Source organism: Spermophilus citellus (assembly GCF_964194105.1).
Source record: "Spermophilus citellus genome assembly, chromosome: 1".
NCBI lineage: Eukaryota > Metazoa > Chordata > Mammalia > Rodentia > Sciuridae > Spermophilus > Spermophilus citellus.
In genome coordinates this window covers 67395007-67420113 of record NC_138182.1, presented here as the reverse complement: position 1 = coordinate 67420113, position 25107 = coordinate 67395007, and the positions used below count along the sequence as shown (strand labels likewise).

At 37.5% G+C, this 25107-nt stretch overlaps 1 protein-coding gene across 8 annotated transcripts in view; it reads left to right on the top strand.

The window, feature by feature from the left end:
- Positions 1-25107, top strand: part of KLF12 (KLF transcription factor 12) — a 467218-nt gene that overhangs the window by 318835 nt on the left and 123276 nt on the right. For all 8 annotated transcript variants that reach the window (XM_081301545.1, XM_081301544.1, XM_081301550.1 and 5 more), the window contains one exon: positions 13841-13976. In XM_081301545.1, the coding sequence (XP_081157671.1) occupies positions 13841-13976 (136 nt within the window). The remainder of the gene's footprint in view (positions 1-13840; positions 13977-25107) is intronic.

Below are 25107 nucleotides of genomic sequence, written 5' to 3'. Positions count from 1 at the left end.
CAGTTGTAAACTGGAACATGTTAAATTTCATTGGGAAAACATTTTAATTGAAAGGTTATGCTGCAAACTTCACCTAGAAAACAAAACTTGAGTACAAAAGGTGACAGAGCAAGAAAGAAGACATGTGAATTGAAGTATTCCAGAATATAACTTAAAATACACCTATAAGAGAAGAATAGACGAGGGGCTGGGGATGTGGCTCAAGCGGTAGCTCGCTCGCCTGGCATGCGTGCGGCCCGGGTTCGATCCTCAGCACCACATACCAACAAAGATGTTGTGTCCGCCGAGAACTAAAAAATAAATGTTAAAAAAAAAATTCTCTCTCTCTCTCTCTCTCTCTCTCTCTCTCTCTCTCTCTCTCTCTCAGCACCACATACCAACAAAGATGTTGTGTCCGCCGAGAACTAAAAAATAAATGTTAAAAAAAAAATTCTCTCTCTCTCTCTCTCTCTCTCTCTCTCTCTCTCTCTCTCTCTCTCTCTCAGCACCACATACCAACAAAGATGTTGTGTCCGCCGAGAACTAAAAAATAAATGTTAAAAAAAAAATTCTCTCTCTCTCTCTCTCTCTCTCTCTCTCTCTCAGCACCACATACCAACAAAGATGTTGTGTCCGCCAAGAACTAAAAAATAAATGTTAAAAAGAAATTCTCTCTCTCTCTCTCTCTCTCTCTCTCTCTCTTCCCCTCTCTCACTCTCTCTTTAAAAAAAAAAAAAGAATAGACGAGAATGTAATCTGTTCAGGCAGGTGTCTAAAAACTTGGGGAAATTAAAAGAGATCATGAATCTCAGAGTGTAGACAAATTTAGTAAAAATAAATCCACTGTGTACACACAGCAGTGAAATTGTCAAGCATGAGTCATAAAGAAAACTTCAAAAGATATTTGTGAAGGAATTTAAGAAAGACTGTCAGCAGTAACAAATGCCAAAAAGCGATGGAGTAGAAGGCTGAGGGATCCTAGAATCCTGTCCTCAGCTAAAGTACAATTCAGTGAACAGCAAAATAAAAGTTTTGTTTCAGACATATATTGACTTGAGAGTTTACTGTTCACACAAGTTTGCTAAAAGGACCAATAAAGGATAGGCTTTGGACAGAAGAAAAGGAACCGGAAAGGAAAGGAGAGTTTAGAACTGGTTTTAAAAGTATATAGATAAATATCTGCATAAAGATTAATTTTAATTAACTCTTTTAACAGTAAGCCATGCACCAACATTCTAGACTAAGTGGTAACTGGGAAAGGTGGGAATGTTATCACACAGTTACAGCAGGCTGAATCTTGTGTTTGGGAGGAAAGTAGATAACATTGAATGACTTCAGACTTTTAGAAAAATGTTTAAATCTGGTAGCATAAGCTTTATAATATTGGGAAATGGCATATCTATACAACAACAGGAATATAAGTGGATTCAATCACTTTGGAGAGCAATTTGGCAATATGTAGTGAAACCGATAATACGCATACCCCATAATTTTCAGGTATATACTTGGAAACAACTTGCTTCAGCATTTCTAACAATGGATATTTTCAACAGCTTAACTTTCAATCACAAGAGCAGATAAATAATAGTGGTCCATTTAGGAAACAGAATATGATACAATGCTTAAAATGAAAAAATATGAATAAATCTCAAATGCCATGCTAAGTGAAAACATTATGGAATACAACATTATTGTATACAGTTTTTATATAAATAAAACCATAGATACTATTTATTTATACACAGGAATAGGAAGGATATACCCCAGGCTACATAAAGGAAGGGAACAAAATAGGAATTTTAAAAAAGGAGGTCTTTCAACTCTTTCTGTGATGTTTTGCTTTTAAAATATTTTGAAGGAAATAATGCAAAACATTAAGATTATCTTCCAAAAGAATAGATTGTCATATATATGTATATATGCATGTTTGGAATCACTTAAATTTAAAATGACAAAAACTATATAAATAATTTAACTCAAAATTACTAGCAAATTAATGACAACTTAAGTACTGGATTCTATGTTAAATGGCTCTTCATATATTATTTTTCATATCAAGAGTAGTTAGATGTAGAAGATAATAGAAATAGTTTTCAGGATAGGCATTCTCCTTTCAAGAAAGAGAAAAAGGGATAAAAATACTGAAGAATAGATGTGACCCTGACAGTATGTAATTGGTCGTCTAAATGTGCAGACACACAGGAAGTCTCTCTGCTCTTATTAGCAGGTGAACTTGGCTAGACTGTAATGAGACACCCAGACTCTCAGGTGGCAACTTGGCCTTAGGAACAGCAAGTATTCAGTGCTGAGCTAACTTGGCAGCTTTGGTTAAGAAAAGCAGCAAGATGATGTTCATAATAGGTATAGTATTATAGCAGTATATATTTCAGAGATTAAACAAACATAAATGTGACTCTTTTGTACCAATAAGTTTTTATTTCTATATGAAAAGAAAACAATGTCAAATTTGTGCTTTTTTAACAACTAACATACCAAGCTCAGGCAACACACAAAGTACCAGGAATTTGTCTAGAAAATACCTCATTCTTCCTCAGAGCCCAAATCTTCTTCAGAACAGTCTCTCATGTAGCTGGCACAGTGGCCCATACATGTAATACCAGCAGCTCAGGAAGCTGAGGTGTGAGGATCACAAGTTCAAAGTCTGCCTCAGCAACTTAGCAAGGCCCTAAGCAACTCAGTGAGACCCTAGTCTAAATTAAATGTGGGATGTGGCTGGGGATGTGGCAGTAGTAAAGCATCCCTAGGTTCAATTCCTGGTACCAAAAAAGAAAAAAAAAAGTAATAAATGTCTCACACAATCAAGATGGACTTCCATAAAGAAATTAATATAAACCCAGTGTAAAGTTGGGAAAGCAAAAAAACTAGTGTGCTGTCTTAATGTCTTAATGTCTCTCCTGGCATGGCTCAGAGTGTATAACATCAGAGTACTTAAAGCACATGTTCACTGGGCCTTTCTCTAAGCAGAATTAGGGCTTTGACATTGCTCTTCATGACTTTAACATAGTAGACCCTGGACCTCACAGATTCAATACTTAAGATAGCCACTTTTCACATGTAGTACTTATATTGTGTTCAAGTAGGGGAAGTTTGCAAATGAGCTTCCCCAGCCACAAGATTCATCTCAGTGGCCCTTGTGTTCTCTGCCTGTGGTCCACACAGTAATTCTTGTGGAATGCTGGGGACAAAGGCTTCTATATATGTGTGTATCAATCAATCAAAGAAACTTTTAATAAAATTTTAAAAATGTGATGTTAGGATATATGTGCACAAGAAACATTTTTCTGTTGTTGTTCATACTGAGAACTGAACCCTGGGATGCTTAACCACTGAGCCACATCCCCACCCCTTTTTATTTTGAGACAGGGACTCACTAAGTTGTTGAGACTGGTCTTGAAATTGTGATCCTCCTGCCTCAGCCTCCTGAGTAGCTGGAATTACAAGTGTGCGCCCCTGTGCCTGGCAGAAACATATCATTCTTGATAGAAATGTATTATAGTTTGCAGCAATACGTGTCCCTCCCTGAAGCCAAGGATGGAGAGAAGTTGAAGAAGAAGTCAGAAATGAAAATGAAGAGGGATAACCAAGTCCTGAAATTTATAAAGAGGCCCAACAGCATGTAGTACTTACATCGTGGCAAATAATTGGCAAATTTGAGGATTTTTGATGGTTTTTGAATACCAAGAGTCTACTATATTTCTAAGAGGATACGTTACCTCACTGTTATATATCAAGACTTCCCTTTAGTAGTTTTAAGTATATTCTAAAATGAGGCATGGAGGAGTGGAGGGAAATAGCAACATTAATTCTCAGTGTGGTACAATAATTCTGCAAGCCAGTTTTTTTAAACCATTTTATTTTTAAAGCAGAAAAGAACTGTTCCCTGGCAAATTGCTTAATGCCCACTAGCTGTACATAACAGAGGTAATACAGAAGGAAAAAGTAAGTCCAAGGCAGATTTTCTGCTCTTGAATCTAATGTACCTTAGACAAGGACTATGATTCAGTAGTACTTCAAATTATTATTACAGATGTCAATCTGTGTCTTCAAGGATTCAATTTTCTCCAGTCCACAACCCAGAAAATGAAGATAGAGCAAAAAGACCAAATGAGTAAAATAAGAAGTGAATACAAAGTCCATGGATTAATGCTAAAATTTTCTCTGTGCATTATAGATGAAAATGAGTTTGGTGATCTCATTATTCCACATATGTACTCACCACAAAATCACCTTATTAACAAGTATTGTAAATCTCCTCTGCCTAAAGTGGATTCGGTTTTGACTAAAATCAATTGGAACTGGTTGGCTTGGGTTTGAAGCAGTTATAATGAATTGACAAAGTGGAAAAGTAGGGGGATATATTGGTGCTGTGAACTCCGAGAGAGCCCCTGGAGTTCAGGAGAATAATCTAAGGGCACAGAACAGAGTATAAAAGCCTGCTTATTAGTGGAATTTTTTATGAACTTTTTTTTCAGTCTCAAAGCCTTTTTTGCACTCTTCAAGACAAACTTCCAGGGAGCACAAGACAGTTATAAATCTGTATTTTCTTTTGACAAAGAAAAGTAGTTTTAGTTATGATTCTTTAGAAAAATGAAACCCAAGTAGCTATTTTGATAACCTCCACAAACATTAATTTTTATGTTGTATTTTAAATGATGATATTCCCTCTTTGCAATTTCTAAGCACTAACTGACATGATAGAAATGAGAGGTGTGAGAAAGTGTTGAAAACGACTTCCTGAAAGAAAAGCCTATTCAAAGTAATTTAGCTGAAAGGGTGAATAAAAATTATGAACATTTTCATTCCCATGTCATCCCATGGTCTGTTGAAACCCCAAATATAATATTCTAAGACTTTACAGAGTAATAGAAATTTAATGATAGTAACTTTCCTTCCACAAATGTTAATATTAGAATGTAAGTCAGAATGTAATTTTTTTAAAGAAAATGTGAATTAGACACTTTTATCATGATATTATACAATCTCCTTCCAGCTGGGGACTACCATAATCATTTAAGTAAAGCTCTGCATTATTACCACCATCTTCATCAGTAGATATTGCATTTTACAGTGTACAAGGGAGTATGATTGACACCACCTCTCCTCTGAAGGAGCAGACAAAATAAGAGGGATGCAAAACAAGTGTGTACTTCACCACAGTTCAGAATGGTAAATGCCAAATGCCATAAAAACATATGAATGCAAAGTGGGTGTTGGTTTTGGTTCAAGGAGAGATTGCATTTAGTTAGAAAGCAAAAGAAAAGTTCATGAAAAAGATGTCATTCTATAGGACAGGTAGGGTTTGTTTTGTTTGTTTGCCAAATTGTGTGTAGAAGGAAATAGCCTGATGGTACTGGATTCAAGGGATTTGCGGGTAGGCCTTGTGTCAGAAGCATTGAGTATAGTGTAAGATGAGCTGGAAGATGGTTGTGAAGGGCTGCAAACCCTATTTGTTAGATAATGGGGGGAAAATTCAAGATTTTAAAGTGAGAAATGATTTAAGGAAAGTCTTGGAATCACCCAGTTACCTAGAGAAATGCTATGTGGCTATCAGGACCTTGAGGGAGTTCAGTTAAGAAAAGAATCCAGAAAAGTCTATGGGGTGAAATCCACAGCATTTCACGATTGAGTTAATGAGGGGGACAAATTAAATGAATGACAGTCTGGAAGCTGGGAGAGCAGGAGAGTGACAGATCTATCAGTTGAAATCAGAAACCAGAAGGAAGAACAGGACTTGAGTGTGAGATAATTTTGAATAGGCAGGTGGAGAATTAGTAAGGAGGATGGTTGAAGGTGAGCCTGGGTTAAGGGTGTAGGTTAGATAGAGCTGGACCCATGGATCTGGCAGTTGGTCCCACTGAGATAGTGGTTGAGATGGTGGCCGGGAGTGGGGGTGGGGGGGAGAATCCTGGGAATTGTGCTGAGTCACTGAGAGTTCATCAATAGACAGAAGAGCTCATCAATAGAATGAAACCTCGGGGGCAAAGTAACATTTAATATTATATGGAAAGAAGAGGCCAGAAGAAAATAGAAGACAGGTGATCACAAGGAGAAAAGACCCCAGAGAATGCAATGGTGTACCACAGTCAGCAAACACTTCCTCTCCAGGACCAGGTAGTTGTTCATGTGATCCATGTGGTTTCTGTGACAGCTGCTCAATCCTGCTGTTGTAGCTCTAAATCAGCCAGACAGGAAATAAATGTGCATGGCTGAATAAAACTTTATTCAAACAAATACAAGTTCCACAGGCCTTGGTTTGCCCAAGGAAGGGGGAGAGTTTTAAGAAGAGGCTGGGAATGAAAATGGAGAGGGATAACCAACAATGGAGACAGCTGTGGAGAGGTCCAGCAGTATTGTGACAGAAGTGGACCTTGCGCTAGGGAATGATAAGAACATTATGAGGTTATTTTTGTAATATAATAGGAGCAGAAGCCATTACACTGTCAAGTATACAGATAGGAATTGGGGGAAAATGAATAAATTGCATATTATATCTACACAGTACCAATATCCCAGGATTTACAAAATTGAATTTTTAAATCTTCATTTAGAGTTGTATGAACCATCACAGCGGCTGCTGTGGAGGCATACAGCCTCATTAGCAGTAGCATACATAATGGAAGCAAGATGCAAGGCTTCGTCAACACCAATAAGCACACTGGGCACTGAGTGAGCTGGCTCGACTCATGGAGTTCACAGTACTTTGAGTCGGGCTCTCTTGTGGATGTTTCTCTCATCATGTTTTGGTATGCTAGAAAAATAAGCCATGTATTTAAACAACTGATATTCTGAAACCACACGAAGTCTGAATATCAGTTGTGCAATTCTGAATATCAATTGTGCAAATACATCATGACAGGCATGCTGCGTGGCCCTTCTTGTCAAAAAGTCCTGGGTCTTAATTGATGACTATGTGTAGTCAGCTTGAACTGATGAAAGAGGAGAAGCTAGTGCCATTTATAAAGAATATTAATATTAATGTCACAGAGGATCCCCACATGTGTACCTCCAGCTGGATCTCAGGCCAATAGCTAGAGGGATCCTTATCTTATGACGTCATTCAGATCCTGTCTTTATTCTGCTCAGTACTTCCGGTGACTTCGCATTACATCTATGGCAAAGGTCAAAATCCATTCTCTGTGTGTCCTCTGCTCTCTGTCCGGATCCTCTACTTTCTACTTTTGTTGGTCCCAGCTCAGCCTCCTGGTAGGTCTCCCAGCAGGCACAACACACACATACCTTTGCACCTGTCGTTTTCTGCCTGAAATGCCCCTTGCCCCTCAAACACAAACAAAAGTACATCAGCTCACATCTGCAGGCCTCTCCCACTTAGCTCCTTCAGGTCCCTGCTCACATGTCATCTTTCCCAAAACTCTCTTCCTGGCCACCATCACTGACACCATCTGCCTGCCTCTCAGCAACCCTAGTCACCTTCCCTGCTTCCTCATTCTCTAGGGCACTTATCATTTTCTGATACCATATGTGTTTATCTTCATTTATTTACTGTCTCCTCTCAAAGTGAAAATAGAAAGGTTGTCCTGCTCGCTGCTGTTTAGCCAGCACCCAAGAGAATGCTTAATAGCTCAACAGTGTCTAGTAATTACCTGTTGACTGAATACAGAGATGAATGTTCTGATCAAGAAGTAGTGCTTAGCTGGGATTGGTGATGCACGCTTGTAATCCCAGCAGCTGGGGAGGCTGCGACAGGAGGATCGCGAGTTCAGAGCCAGCCTCAGCAAAAGCAAGGTGCTAAGCAACTCAGTGAGACCCTGTCTCTAAATAAAAAACAAAATAGGGCTGGGGATGTGGCTCAGTGGGTAAGTGCCCCTGAGTTCAATCCCTGATACCCCCCACCCAAAATAAGGGTAATATTTTATATATGATTAGTGTCTGCCTCTAGAAGTATTTTCAGTTTAGGTACTTGTAAAACTGCCTAAAACATTTAAATGATCCAGGAGATAGGGTAGAATTTGGAAACAGTGTCTTATAAGGGTATAGTTAAAGCAGCAGTCCTATACTGTTACGGTAAAACAGGATGCTGGTTGACTTCTAAGTGCCAGGCAGGGGACTCAGTGCTTTGTGTGCATCATCTAATTTCCTGCCCACAACAGCAATGGCAGAGGAAGAGTCTGAGGATTAGTGGTGCAAAGTCAGTTGCTGAATGTCAGATCCTTGCAAGTGACAGGACCAGAAGTTACCCCAGGTTCTCTGATGCCAGAGCCATGTTCTCATCCTAGAGAAGCTCTGTGACTCTCCTTTGTAGAACAATTCTTGCATAAAATGTGCTGGCGGACTCTTCTACCCAAAGATGCCATGAATTTCCCCCTTTCATCTCCCCCTTCACATCCCTCCCCACCTCCCGCCTCCACTGCCTTCCTTCCTAGCGTGAAGCAGCAGCTGTCCTAGAAGCCAAGTTTTCTCTAACTGGGGCATGTTTCAGCCTTGGCAGGACAAACAACTAGGGCATCTGCAAGTGGCGGGCGGCCTGTCAGTAGCTGAAAGAGGAAGAAAAGAGAGCCCAGTGACACTGAGGCTGCTGCCCACCCCCGCACCCCAGCTGCCCCCTCCCCTCCAGCCCTGATGCATGGAGAGGAAGGGATTCAGTTGTCCCTCCTCCTGGGACTTCTGTCGCGGGTTTTTTTTTTTTTTCTTTTTTTAACAGTGGCTTGGTTCCATCCCAGGGCCTTACACATGCTTGGCAAGCACTCTACAACTGAGCTACATCCCTAACCCCTCATTCCTGCTAGGAAATGTTAGTTTGTAAGTTTCAAGGTATGTTCTTAAATGTTGTTGTATGTTTTAATGTCTTTGCACACATTTAATACAGTGACTTACGGAAAACCTTCCTTTTCCTTATGAATAGCTGAATGAGTAGGTTATCCCTAAAGAAATTAGAAGTGTTTAATCTTTTGACAGCATCGAGGTGGGGGTGAGTGGGATGGGTGCCTCAGTGGACGTGGGTGCTGTGTGTGTGTGTTCAAATGTGTCGTGTGTTCAAGAGAGCCAGACACGCTGAGGTTGATAGCGCACACCTGTAATCCCAGTGGCTCAAAAGGCTGAGGCAGAAGGATCGTGAGTTCAAAGCCAGCCCCAGCAACTCAGTATGGCCCTGTCTCTAAATAAAGTACAAAAAGGGCTTGGGATGTGGCTCAGTGGTTAAGTGCTCCTGGGTTCAATCTGCAATACCAAAAAAAAAAAAAAAAAAAAGAGTGAAACATGACATAGAACTTTGAGTGACCTGAGAGGATCTACCCATATGAGCTTCCTGTCAAGGATGAGCTTGAGAGAAGGGACAGCAGAGCTTTTTTTACCTGAGCAGTAATATCGAGTGGATGGCCCCTTGGAATCAAAAAACCCTGCTTGGGCAATAATGATGGATCAAAGATATGTCCCTAATGTCTACAAATACATTTTAAATATTGTGAATTGAAAAGTAGATGATGTACAATGTACTATATAGCTTTTCTTTTCCTTCTTATATTAATGTACCACTTAAGTTTTTGTCACTAAGGGCAGATTGCCACTTGGCAGGAGAAGAGCGTTGGTAGGCTGACAGTAACTAGTTTGTGTACATCATTACTAGAAAATCTCAGGAAGGACCTGGGAGAGTTAACATGACATCGTGATTTCATACTGCTACCCAAGAAATCACCCCAAAACTTAGTGGATTAAAATAACAATTACCTTATTTGTACATGATTCTGTGTGTCAAAAATGTGGGGTGGGTTTAGTTGGGCAGTTTTCATGCTGACCTCACAGGGGCCCTTCACGTGGCTACAGTCACCTGGTAGCTGGAACATGGCTGGTCTGACATGGCTTCCTTTTGTGACTGCTGGCTGAGATTGGCTACTCTGCCTCCAAAGCAGTCTCCTATAGGCTTGCCCAGGCCTATTCACTTGCTGACTAGCTTCTAAAAACAGCAAGAGAGAGGGGAAGCCGAGTGTGCAAGTGGTTTTGCAGCCTCTTCTTGTGCCCCACTCACTATGTCCCATTGGCCACATCAAGTCATATAGTAAGCCCAGGTCTCATGAAAAGTGGCCACGCCAGGACCCAGACACAGGGAGATGTGATACATTAGATAAATCTTTATAGTAACAGTCTACCATAGCTGGGTATTTGAAAGTTGCATGTTCAAATTCAGGTATTGGGATTCTGTGTATTTCTTCCTGGGATTTTGTCACATGGAATGAAATTCATTCAGGCTACCAGAAACCTTGAACTGCAGGGGCTGGGTTTCCCAAAACGGATCTCTTTTTCATTTAAGAGAAATAAAATCTCCAAGGTAAATGCTGAATGTTGGTAGATCATCTCCTGTTCTACTTAGGGAAGTAAATTTTTTGTTGTTGTTCTGGTTGTCCAGATACCTTTTATATTGCCCCCCAAATAAGCACCCCAGAGAATTAGGCCTTCATAAATGGGCTCAGTTGTGCAAAGACTAATGGAGGTGAACTAGGGTAGATATCCCTATTCCACATTTAATAAAAATAGAGTGGAATTATGGAAGTATGTAGATAAGCTAATCATCTGACCTAATCAGCAATGCAGATTTTAAAAAGCCTTTCTAATTACTTCCTCAGCTTGGCTGAAGGTATGGGTAAAAACAGTTTCCCAGCATGGTGGTAGCAGATGTATTTCATAATATTTGTTGAAAATATTGGAAAGAAATCCCCAATTATGATACCCTAAAAAGTACATCAAAAAGGATATCTTGTTTAACATATTTTATACTTTCAATAAGATATAAACATAACATAATTTAGATGATCACAACTCTCACTCAAGTTATTTGAAGTGTTTCATACAGTTAGACTTGAACTTTCAGAGCCAGATTGCTTTTTGGTTCACTGCCTGTATCTTCCTTGGTTTGTATTACTTATGTATGAGAACTCCAGCTGTTTTGAACAAAATGACACTTCTAGAATATTCTTTTTCCTTTGGCTATTTGCTAATTAGACACCTTGGCAAAGGCATCTTTGTGTGTGATGTTGGGACAGCTTTAAATGTTACATTGTTGACATTTACAGGCATATGTAATACCATACAATATGGTATTCATTTTCTTGGCTGGCTTTGGATAGTTAGGAACGGCTGTTAAATGAATCATTCTAGAACAGGATTGCCCAGAAAGAAACTATCTATGAATTTCTGGCTGAAATGCTTGTATCTTCCCTGAATCCTGAGCTGGATAGTCATCCTTACTTTCCATTTTGAGCTGCTCAGTGTCTTCCCAGTATGGTCATGCTTTGCTTAATGATACTTCAGTCAGTCACAGACCATGCATACAGTGGTGGTCCCACAGATTATTTTGCCTAGTGGCCTCTTAGCCGTCTTAGTTTTTGTAAGCACACTCTTTAATGTTGGTACAAGAATGAACTCGCCTAACGGTGCATTTCTCAGAATCTAGCCATGTCGTTAAGTGATGCATGATAGTGTATTCTTTTAATAAAAGTTAGCTGGAGCCAGTTTCTGTTGCCTCTGGCCAGAATGAATCTTAACGATATGGTACCTTCAGTGCTATTAGAGTGACGGAGAAGTTAAGCTCTATGTTATCAGGTGGTGATAGAACATTTTGCTTTTTCTCTCTTCTGAAGCATCTTCTCTAGGGATCAGATGGCAAATGAAGTCTTTTTGTCTTATAGTGAGTGCTACAAAGCAAACATTCAAAACCTCTCAATGGATTTCCTCCATAATTCCTGGCAGTTGGAGTGAAGGCTATATTTGAGGAAGTTATGAGGGCAGTCATATGACAGTGAATTATTCTTATTTTAGAAAAAGGCCAAAAAATATGGATGATCCAGCCTCTGATTGAATTTCTTCATTAGTGACTGAATTTAGGAGATGAGTGATTGAACTTAGTAAGGTGTAACACCTTTCTACATATAGACTCTTAGGTCTCTAGGTCAGTTTTTCAACCTGGGTACTATTGAGATTTTATACTGGTAAATTCTTCGCCATGGGAGACCAATGCTCATGTGTATTCTAGGATATTTAGCAGTATCCTTGACCCCTTGCCCACTAGATGCCTTTAGCATCCTCCCCTTCCCCACCCCCAGTTAAAACAAACCAAAATGTCTCCAGATACTGACAGTGTTTGGGGGGTTAGGGGGTAGGCAAATTTGTCTTCAGTTGAAGTCTACAACCTTAGATTGTTTAGATTATTTTCTCTTTAATTCATCCAGTGTGTGTTGATCCCTTGTACTGTGCAAAACACATATTGATTTATATATATGTACATACAGGCAGAATGTTTGTCATATACACTAAAACACACTGGTTTCAACAGAAGCCAGTTCCTTCCAATCAACTTTAATTAGGGATCTGTGGGAACTCACTAGGTATAGCTTTTCCAGCCAGAATGTAAATATTGTGTATAATCGTAAGAAATTGCCTGTTTATAAGTAAAAATTAGTGAAATAGTAACATTTCCATATGGTTCTATATAATGTATGATATATAGTAACAGCAAAATGAGAAAAAAGAAAGATGCTTTTTTATCAAATGTCATTCTAACTGTGATTTTACTTTTTTTTTTTTTTTGGTACTGGGATTGAACTCAGGCACTTGACCACTGAGCCACATTCCCAGCCCTATTTTGTATTTTATTTAGAGACAGGGTCTCATTGAGTTGCTTAACATCTCACCTGGCCATTGCTGAGGCTGGTTTTGAACTCCCGATTCTCCTGTCTCAGCCTTCTGAGCTGCTAGGATTACAGGCGTGTGCTACCATGCCTGGCCTAACCATGATTTTAAATCCATGTACCCAAACATTGTAACCATGATTTAAAGCACATTTGCTTTCCTTTTTCAGTAGTGGTGTTTTTGGAAGTCTTACATTGATGTCTTTGAGGAGAACAATCTAGACTGGATCAGGGTGGATTGAAGTTTTATATTTTAACAACACAGTTATAAACTAGTGCAGTACCTTCAGTTGAGAAAGTGTGCTTACTTGGTTCTTGAGGTGAAGGCTGATGGGAATTCTAGGCAGTCATTGCTAAAATTGTCCTACCAGAAAGAAAACAGAAATGAAATCTAATTTAAAACAGCATGGGCGAACACTACATTTTAACAGAAACCTCTCATTGAAAGGATCTGATGATGATGCTGGTCAACAGGGTCAGAACATCAGTTTCTTGCTTTGGCAAGTTTATGGTTAGAGGAAAATCATACCTGGAAATGCCTGTTTTGAAAAGTAGATCAGGATGGAGATGAAGAGCACTTTCTAGCACATATAAACAGATATTCCGAATGCTGCCCACCTCTGCCATTTTTATGCACACAGATCTCCACGAACTGCAGTAAAGAACTGTGAGACAGTGGCTCACTCTAAACAGGAAAAGTACCTAACACTTTCATCCGTGCCAACTTTGTTCTCTTTTAAACTTACTATGAGGAGCATGAAGCAAATAATACCTCCTGTACCTCATGCTCTCTCCCTTTCAGGGAAAAAGTGCTAATGAGCAGTGAGGTGGCCAGAAGTCTGGCAGCAGATGCAAGGAGGAGGAGAAACCAGAGGTCGGGACAGTAGCTCATGAGCTACATAATCAGCTTTTGACCACCCGGGAGTTGTAATGTTGCAGATTTTATAGTTTCTATTCTGTCATCGCTCACTGACAGACACTCTTGGTAGCTGATGTAGGTTTGCAAATCAAATGAACAAGGGAAAAAAAGTCAGTTGAGTGCTCAGTACATGAAATACATGGCTTTTGCTAATTCCTGTATTGTCTAGAAAATTCCATTTGTGTGATAATGCACAGAAAAGATATTCCATGCTTGATGTTGGTCCAGGGCAAGGTTAACTTCTGCACACTAATTTTAATTCATTATATATGCCTTTTTTTCCCAGCACAAATGGACCCCCGAGGCCTATCTCCCAGACAAAGTAAAAGTGACAGTGATGACGATGACCTGCCAAATGTGACCTTAGATAGCGTTAATGAAACTGGATCTACGGCCCTTTCCATAGCCAGAGCAGTCCAAGAGTAAGTATCACGTTCTCAGGATGAAATAAGAATTGCCAAGGGGATCAATGGAGGCTGGGGCGCTGTAGCATCTCCAGTTCCCCATAGCTGTCATTCTAGCTGTGAACTGGCACACTGGTCCGCATCTTTCCACTCAGCCTGTGCTCTTTGGGAGGAGATTAGGGCCAAAAAAAATGGAGTGTCTCAAAAGAGTTGGAAGTTTGTGTTCTGAGTAGATATGAAATCTTTGTGCATCTTTCCTAATACCTCCTGCATCCTGCGTACCTCTAGTGGTGGAGGGGGGATTCTTTTTGAATGTCACTATCTCCTTCATTATTATGCACGTACAAAGTCAAGGGAAATAAAATGTGGCACATGTCATGATCTTGTTGTAGTAGGAAATTACAGGAGCTTTCCACAAGATTTAAATTCGAAAGATAACATGTTAGCCCTTTGAAAAATAGGGCTCATGGGTCTTTTTTAAAGGGCTACTTTCTCTCTCACCCAGACCATGGGGTTAGAGCATGGGCCTTTGTTATTGAAAATAGCTGCTTTTCTATCAGTTTCAACTTTGGGAGTAGACTTGAGCCCATGCCAGTGCATTTCTCTCTTTTTTTTTTCCTATAGAATATCATTTTCAGCTTTAAATTATAATTTACAAATAAAATTGTATACATTGAGAGTTTACAATACACTGATTTGATACACATATACATTGTGAAATGTTTTTCACCATCAAGTTAATTCACAATCCATTGCCTCACATGGTTACCTTGTCTTTTGCTGAGAATGCTTAAGATCCCCTTAACAAATTTAAATTATAGAGAATTATTAATGATAATCACCTGGCTACATATCAGATCCTCATAACTTCCTCTTGTTTTACAAGTGAAAGTTTAAACTTTTTGATCAATGCATTTTCATTTTCCCTATTTCCTCACCACCCCAGCCTCTGTCAACCACCATGTCTGAGTTCACCGTTATTTACTTATTTATTTATCTTCGTATTTATTTATTTGTTTGTTTTGGTTTATTCATTTCTTTATTTATTTTGTATTTTTAATTTTATTTTTATTTTTCATGCATAAGTGATAGCTCTCTGATTTGCTTGGCATATCCATTTTCAGGCCACAGTATTTCATATGGCAGTATAACTGGCCTGTCTTTACTACTGTTATGAAAGTTGCATATGTATATTAAGCGATGCTGAATTTATTATTCATGTCAGTGATTTTCATTAGAGGATCAGTAAAGAATACACTGAGATGTGACCTGGGAAGCCCTAGGATGCCAGGAACCATCAATAGTTAATAAACCTCATTGAGGTCTGAGTACGTGTGTGTAAACACTGAGAAGTGCTGGTACAGTAGATGAAGCAAAGAGACTATTCTGCAGAGACCTGTTAATTATAGATGTACTTCAGAACTTACAAGAAGATATTTTTAAAAACTGTTTTTAGAGAGAAATTGATAATCTTTGCTATAAAATTTGTAAAAATTCTGCAGGAGGTTTGCTCAAAGTTAAGTTTCAATGCGTACAATTGTGTCCTTGTCTTTCAGCTCTTAACTGTCTTCTCAGTTCCTTAATGTGTATGACTGTTCCATTGTTGATTTCTCTTTCCTCTTTTTTGTTTGCTTTTATTCTTTATGTCTTCTGTCAACTCAAAAACTGTCATAACCCAAAACAAACAAACAAAAAAAAAAAACAGTCTTGGCTTTCCAATACAATATCATTAACAAACTCACATACTAAATAATAAAATATCAGCCTAGCATATACATAGTTAGAGGACTTGGGAAGATATCTGTTGATCTGCTTCCAGCACTTAGAACACTTTCCTAAGAGTGTTAGGTTGAGAAGGATGGCTATAGGTAGCAAGATTCAAAACCCTTGGGCAACTATTTTATGTTTGTTTTTCCAAGTCAAAACTAAAGGTGTCATGGTCTAAGAAAAATTCAAAGGTGTACCTGCTTCTTCTCTGTTTGGCCACCAGTACTATCAGGAACGAGAAGGGGAAGATGAGAAAGGACGAGGACACTTAGGAAGATTGACACTTGGGGTCATACTGTCTTGTTCCAAGCCAGCCCTCCTGTTGCAGGGCACTGATCAGACAGTAAACCCCAGGGTAAATATCACAGACTGAAGCTTTTTTCTCTTTCCCATTCAGTTCAGTCCTGCCTCATACACAACCATTATAGTTTGCATTTTTAATCCAGTGCCCTATGTTATTGAAATTAGTATGTATAGCATAAACCTTAATATGCTTGTATTTTTTTTGCTAAATGTCTAGAACTATGCATTTTACTGTTTTTTAAAATGAATTTTTATTAAATTTTGAGTTTAAAAATGTTTGCTTTGATTTGAAATGTAGAAGTTGTTAACCAAAGTTCATTTTCTCCCTAGATATGCAGATGTGTCTGTTTATAAATAAAAAGAACATGACTGGGGGGTTAGAGCAGCAACCAGAGGCACCCAGATTTATGTAGGTCTATAGAGTGAGGATACTGAGCTGTATGCCTGAACTGATCGTTTCCACCATTTTCATTGATAAGCTTGATTTCCACTTATCAGCTGAGCACCAGTGAAGTCAGATATGTTGGAAGAAGTGGCTGCAAAGAGGCCCACAGATGGGCTGTCCCCTCCCTTATTTCAATATTATTGAGACTATTCAAGTCAGAAATCCTGTGTCTGGTAATTCTAACAAGGTCAACTACTAGCAATTCATACAACATCTGTTTTGGTTTGGTCTCATTTTTTTTCCCCTGATGATAAAATAGGGTCATTACCTTTAACAACTTGACAAACATAATTATGAATTAAGTGTTTAGAAAAAGAGGGATAAAGGCACATGGTTAGAGCAAATTATTATAATTAAGTCTAATCCTAGATCAAATAATGATTTTTTTAAGTAGGTAAAGTTTGGCTTTGTTACCCAGAACCTCTCATTTTCAGCCCCTTCTCTTAATTCCAAACCTTCATAATCTTCATTTTTAATGCAAGTAGAATAATCCAGTTGTATTACAACAAAATATAAATAAATGAGTAATATCTGAAAGAGGGCCCTCCCTAGAGGAAGTTCTTCCTTACTGGGATCAAGTTGAAGAATAAAGGTTTAGATATTATAATTTAAATAAAAGTGTGGTGGTGGGGGAGGGGAGGGAGGGGGAAGAGGCCGAGGAAGCATATTCTTTCCCAGGTCAACCCTTGCAAAATTGGTGATTACATGTTACTGACTCATTCTGTATCTTACTGGCCTACTCTCTTGGATCTTGATTATAATTTTGAGAGAGGATCAAACACAATCTAAATTAGTATCTTTAGATTTGGGATTTGGTGAGCATCCCTAATTTTAGCACCTGTTAAAGTGACCCTCTTTTTAAACGACTATGGTCAATTACATTTAAGCTAGTTTAGACCCTTCAGCGTCTTCCTTCCATATTTTTATTATATTGCTTATGTTTTATTATATGGCTTTATTATGTGACTTTTATGAAGAGAAACAACTTGTCAATTTCTGAAAACAAATTTCCCTTTAGTACTTTTTTCTCATAAATACCCCTTGACAGAACAGATAGGGAAGCAAGTTCAACATTGCTTCCATCAGACCTGTCCTTTACCTGGCTCAAAAATCACGATTTTTTATTTTTTCTATATTCAAACATCGTGGTTCTTAATTTGGAAAATAATGATCAAAGAAGTCTGGAATCTTGGGTTTCTTTTTTCTTTCTTTCTTCCCCTCTCCCCACCCCCACCCCCCGACCCCTGCCACGCCACCATTTTTCTTATTTGAAACTTCTGAAACAGTTAACACCCTTCTGTTTTTTTCTTAATCTCCTCATGATGATTGTGTTAATACCTTTTAAATTACAGTAGATAATATTAGAGATGAGGAGGGAAAGGAAACAAATTGCTGAGAGCATATTTTTGGCAGATTTTAAGAGAACTCATATAGTTTTTATTTAATTTGCCTCATACTAGTGTTTTTTATCCTGCAGAGAAAGAAACAGAGGCCCAGGGAGTTTTCTATCCTTAGGTGTCCATAGCAAATGATGTGCACTGTTCATATCAAACTCCTTTGACTACAAACCTATGGTCCTTCATGATGGGGTGCCCACATTCCCCTGTTTTTAATGTTAAAGCTTTAAAAATGTTTGTTATAACTAGCTGAAATTAGTGTGGTGTTTTTTTGTATTTCTTTTGTTTTTATTTTTTTAGCTCTGAACTCCAGCAAGCATATAACTTGTGCAATACCATTTTAGATTCTAATCTTCAAATTCATTGTTACTTTAAATGTAACCTGGTTTAGGAAGAAAGAATTCTGTCACAAATACAATCTCAGAAATTAAAAAAAAAAAAAGATTTAGCTTCTTTTTATCTGAAATCACAACATAATATTGGAATGTGAGGAAATGAAATGCAAAATGAGTGCTCTTTAGGTAAACATTATTGTTACTGTTATTTCATTTTTAAAGACTATTGCTGAGAAAATAATAGGATTTCCAGAGTGTTTTAGTATAGCATGAATACTGACACTTCCAAACCTCCCTGATCAACGTTCTCTTTAGAACTGCTTTTTGCCTGGCTGTGAAGGGAAAAGTTGTCTGAGGGTTGAAAGGGTCCTATCATCTTATTTTCAAGATTTGAGAATGTTGGGGTCATGTCTCTTCTCTGCTGATAAGACTGAGTCAATTGTGCTTTGAGGACAAGCGAGAGAGAGAGAGGTTATGCATTTGTACTTTAAATTCTATGAATTAGGTTATTTCAGATTCTCCTAGATGCCTCCCAGACTTTTGGCATGCAAAAAGGCTGAATTTTCACTTAATAAGCCTAAAAGGTGTGGGACACTTTCAAAAATCCCCAGTTTAGATCCTACAAAGAAATACTTTGTGACTGAGATCTTTTGGTGGGAGTGTAGCTCTCTAATGGTGATGAACATCTTTGCTGGTGTGAAGCTGCTGATGGTAAATCAGGGAAGCTACCCTCTTGCCAGGCAAGAAAGTGCTATTAGGTTGCTCTTTTTTTTTTTTTTAAGAAGGTCAGGACTTGCTGTGAATGAATTCGGATAAAATCTAAAGTAGATGCTTGGCCATCATCAGCCCAGAGTTCTTCTAAGCCTATAAAAATTTTGTGATGACTTAATAACCCAGTCTTGGGTATTTAAGAGAAAGCAGAGAATCCTTTAAAGCCATACATAGTTCCTTTTATCTGTTTTCGTGGGACAGTGTTGTTCCTTCTTTTAGTAAGAAAAATGTAATGATTAAAAGTTGTCACTTAATACTTGAATTGTTCATGGATTATCAAATTAAGTCATGTATTCATTTGACAAGTCATTCATTCATTCAACCCCGAGTTATATGGTAGATATACAGAACGAATGACTCATGGTTGCAGACCATGAGGAGCTCATTCATAGTCAAAGTACATGAGATGAAGTAAAGCCCAATGGGATAAAAAACGTGAGGTGTTGCCATTAGAGAGCAGAGGGAGACCACCTAAGTCAGATGGGAGGCGATAAGGGCACAGGCATGTGGGAGCCATGTGCAAGTTCATGACGACTGTGCAGAAGTGAGGGAGGAAGAGACAAAGCTGCTTAGAGAGGTAGATAGGAACTTGATCAGGAAGGACAAATTCATTCTGAAGACAGTGAGGTGCCACCAATGGCTACGAATCAGAAATGGCATGATCAACTTTCATCATCACACATACCAGACTCAAGGATGCTGATATGATTGTGCAGATTGAGCACTGTCTGTCCTGAAGGGTGCCATTTACATCCTCTAGGACATGAACAGTGCAACAGGGGTCTTTGGCCTCCACAATGAGACACAGGAGCTTGTGGTACAAACCTTATGTATGTGACATGTATCATATTTTTGACTTTCCAATTTGTTGAACTCTTCAGAGGGCAGATAACATGTCCTAGACTTCTTTTTCTCTCCAAAGGTAGTATCGTGCCTGGTCAGTTTTTAAAGACTAGAAAAAGCATCAAGTAGAGTAGACAACCACCGGTCTTATGTGCTTGTTTTGTAGGAGAGGGCAGGAGGAGACAGACAATAAGCATGTAATCACAGTATGTATCTTAAGAAGGGAAGTGTTATTCAGGTAGAAGGAGGAGAAGATGGGCCAGGTTCCTGTTTCATGTAAGTTATTTAGACATGATCACTTATATATGAGACCCAAAGAGGTATGAGATCAAACCACACAGGTACCTAAAGGAAGGGCATCCCAGGTGACACATGCAGAGGTCCCAAGGCAGGAGCACTCTGGAGTGAATAAGTGAACAAATTTGGTGACCAATTCCAGAACCTGAATTATGATTTCACTTTATAGAGGAAACTGAGCTCCATGTCCCTAGAAGAGGCAATCAGGATTGAATCTATTTACTCACACAGGCTACTATAAAATTTCTCTTATTTGAAGGGAATTTGCACATAGTTGTTTAACTTCCTCATCCCCCAGGTCATGCAAAACAACTCTTTTAAAACATTTATTTACTTTGTATACTTCTTTTAGAAGGCATCTACAGGTTAGTTCAACTTGTAGACAATTTGTTAAAGTACTTAAGTTGTTTCAAAAAAAAACACCTACCACATATGTGCAAGGAAAAATGTCCATACTATTGTGAATGTAATTATTAATTAAAGTAATAGTGTTTCTATCACTTTATTCCTACCCAGTGGTTTTATCAAGTGTATCATTTTATTCCCTTAACAATGCATATTTATTCCCCCTGATGAGTCAAAACTGACAACTATACTGGATAGTTTTGCACATACTGTTATTTCCTATTAACCTTTAGGTACTTTTATTACTAAAATTGATACAACTTTAGTTCAAAGTGAGAGCTTATCCTTAGAATTCTTTTGCATGAACTTTAATGATCATTAAAAGGTATCATATGAAGACTGCTGAACAGATGTTGCTGTTTTAAGAGCAACTTGTATGTCTTGTGTTTATGATTAGCATTTTATACTCTATGCATAATGCTTAAGAATCTATTTGACACGCCCATTCTATAGACTGTGTTTTAGTCTCCCTAGCCATTTGGAAATCACTGGGTTAACTGAATGTTGGTTCTTTTTTTTTTTTTTTTTTAACTGCCATGCCTTGTTCTGTTTTCAGTTTTTTACTTCTTGATAATCAATTTAAAAATTGAAATCAACTTTTCAAAAACAAAGGTTTTGATTTTTAAGTAGGGGGCTCCAAAGTTACATCATGGATATAATTAATGAGCTTTATTAAATACAGAATATTTTTTCTAATTTTATATTATATTTAAAACTTAAAGTTAGTAATTTTTGAAGTTTTTAATATTTTTATTCAGAATTTGTATTTCTTTTTTTGAGGATTGTCTGTTCATGTCTCTTTCCCATTTCCCCATTGTATTTTTTTCCTTATTTATTTAAAGTTACATTTTATGTTGGCCATTAATCCTTTGTCATGCATATTTCAAATAAGTGTTTTTCCTTAAAAAAAAAAAAATCCAGTACTGCAGAAAATTGGAACCATTTAGTGCCAGAACCACTTAGTGACACAATTCCCAGTGCTCATGTGATTCTTAAAGTTAGTAATTTTTAAGAACTCTAAAATGTGATGGTATTTCATGTGGTCATACAACATATTCCAAACTGATTGCCTATATTAATTTGCTTGCTTCATACTGCTTTTTCTTGCCAGATGTTCTACCTTTAATCATTTTGCAAACTTATTTACACCATTTATATTTCTTACATATATACTCTTAATCGGTGTAACTGGTGAGGGAAGGTAGTCATTTCTCATGCATTTTTGATGTGTGTTGACACAAATATTCAGTGATAATGTTGAAATATTAATAAGCCTTATGACAGGTTCCCAGAACAATTCATCACTGTTTCATTTAGTCAAAGCACACAGGAGGAAAACAAAACAGTGATATGTTTGAAATTAACCCAGTTCACCAGGATGCAGTTTCTTTTATTTTCTAGTCAAATGCTCTGAACCCTCTCTTCTTATTACTTAACATGAGTTGTAACCATTGCACCATTATTTTCCCTTACTTTATATCATTTTTTCACACACTTAAATCTCATTAAATACATGCATCAAATAGAAGTATGAAATTGAGGGATACCCTTTCAGGGAGATCCTGCAGCCAGCTGAGAAGTCTGATATAGACAGAAAAAGAAAGATAGCTTAAAGAAGAGTGACTCCTCCACGTTTACTCGGTCATCTGAAGCAATACTTTACCATCTCTTTTGATAGTCACATAGCCAAGCGTAGTTAGCCAGTTTGAATGTAGCACATCATGCATCATGGCTTACCTAAAACTTAGATTCCAAGCCATATACACATGGTAAAGTAAAAATACCTACAAATTTTGAGAATATTCCTGCTTAATCCAATGCAAAATTACTAGTGTTAGGGAAGAATTCCAGACTTTAACATATAAAGTAAAATAAAATTCTGCCAAAGTTAAATTTTAAGATTCCAATGTATCATTAGCATTATTTATTCCTACTTGCAGAAAAGCAAATCTAATATGTAAAAATTAATGTTTTAAGGCTGGAGTTGTGGCTCAGTGGTAGAGCGCTTGCCTAGCACATGCAAGGCTGGGTTTGATTCTCAGAATTACATAAAAAAAATAAAATAAAGATATTGTGTCCATCTACGGCTAAAAATGTTTTTTAAAAATGCTTTGGCTTAGTGCTTTAACATTAACTTAAATGTAATTAGGTATTCTTAACTAAAATGATGATTTTATCAGCCTAATTTTAATGGAATGAAATAATATTGCCAGATAAAATTCTGGATCTCCCTTAACTTACATGACCAAGCCTGTGGGATTGGAAGTATATTCTGGGTTTAGGAGTGATTACTAATGTACTTGTATTTTTTAAGAGACTATTTGTGGAAAACAATCCAAATGAATGAATTTACTATTTTTCTAATTTAATTTATAAGTTTTAGCATATTGTACTAACATTCTTTTATAAAATAATGCTTCTGGTGGTTCTCATAATTTCTTCTCCTTAGACCCACCTAATGACATATTTTTAAAAATCAGTAATAACAGGTAAATTTATAGCATTGTGATATAAATTCTTATCTCCAGGGTTTAGATGCCCAGAAATGTCTTGTGTTGTCAAGTATAATAAAGTGGAATTACTAAAATACAGAGCTTGACAAGAGGCCTATTCCAGCTGCGTAAGCAAACTCTGTGAAATTTTGTTTTGTTCAGTCTATAAACTCAAATTAACATTGCTCAGCCTCTCATGGTATACAAAATAACTATGTGTGTGTGTGTGTGTGTGTGTGTGTGTGTGTGTGTGTGTGTATAGATAGATAGATAGATAGATATCATTAGCTATTGTGCCTTTTCTTCCTGGTTTCTAGAATTATGTAACCAAATGGGGTATAATAATCACAAAGCATAAATAAAATATAAAGCTGAAACTATTACCCAGATGATTGAAAATAAATTTTTTTAGGTAGAATTCCATGAACTTTCAACAGAAACATATTTTAGTCTTCAATTCCATATTCATTCTCCATTTTTGTCTTATATATGAGTAAATAAGACAGAATGTGAAATTGATGCTTAAAAAACGTCCATTGTGGGGCTGGGGTTATGGCTCAGCGGCAGAGCACTCGTCTTGCATGTGCAAGACCCTGGGTTCGATCCTCAGCAACACATAAAAATAAATAAGTAAAATAACGTTATTGTGTACAACTACAAAAACTAAATATTTATAAAATAAAATGAACTATCCATTGTCTAATGCAAATATAAAAGTAATTTAAAATTATATATTTAGAGGAACATATTTTCCTAATATGTAATAAGAAAATGCAAACAAAAACATTGATTAGGAAAAACAAATGCCTTTTTTTGAACCAAGAGATTAAAATATTCTTTCTCATTTTCTTTTATTGGGTAGATTACATTGTGGGGTTAAAATATTAATTTTTTTTTGCTCTAATTTTTATGGGCTTATTATTCTAGTGAAGTCAACAAATCTGTATGTAAGCCCTTTAGACAGGAAAATCAGCCTGACTTTTTAACATGTACTTCTTTGGTAACAGCTTTAGCTTTGGCTTTTTTAGCTCTAGTTTTTGTCCAACCTTCTAGGTCAGAAGCTACTTTGAAACAAATGTGGAGTTTTATAAATCTTGCCAAGCATATCTTTAAAAGACCAAGATTATACTTGTGGTTTTTAAAGGGATTACATGGTACATTATTAGTCATGAAAATGAGAGTAACAGATTGGTCAGATGCCAAAAAAATCAGGAAGAATAAATCGGAAATTATTGAAGCAGTTCAGACATGAACAGGCCTGGGCCTGCGCCAGGGCTCAAGGGTTGGCTTTTGAATAAGTCTCAGCATAGTAATAACCCTAAGTGTTAAATTTAAAAAAGTAATGCTTTATAATTATTAATTTATTCTTTTATTTCTGTCTCACAATGTTTCTTAATATAGCCATAATGAATTATCTCATTTTTACAGAAAGTGGAGTACTAGTAATCATAACTGAACAATGATTCTACTGATGCCAAATTAAATATTCTTTCCACTCCTGGTTAAATATGCTCCTTCCTGCATTCCTTCTTGAATAATAGGATTTATGATTTATAATTTAAAGGAAGAATGGGTAGTATTGACGATAACTAGATTCTCAAGGATCCTATGAGAGAAGGGAAACTGGCCATACCTTTGAACTGAATGATGTCCAGTCGGCCCTCATATCCACAGGTTCCGCATATGTGGAGTCCCCCATGTGCAGAGCAAAAGTATGTGAAAAATATTGTGTCTGTATTGAATATGCACAGGCGTATGGTGACAATTCCCCAAACGATACTATGTTACGACTATTTAGGTACATTCACATTGTGGTAGATATTACAGGTAATCTAGAGATAATTTTGCACACATGGGAAGGCATACATATCTTTTGTGCAAATGCTGCCCTGTTTTATATGTTGTATTTAAGCAATGATGGATTTTGGTGTCCACGGGGGACTTCTGAACCATTACCCCAGAAATACCAGAGAGCGGTCCAAGAAGTTTGATAGACTGACGAAACATCTAAGTGGAACTCTTCAGTTGGTATTTGAAGATCCAGAACTGGAGCTGACCAGGAAGGACTGGAAATATAAAATGCAGTCATTGCAT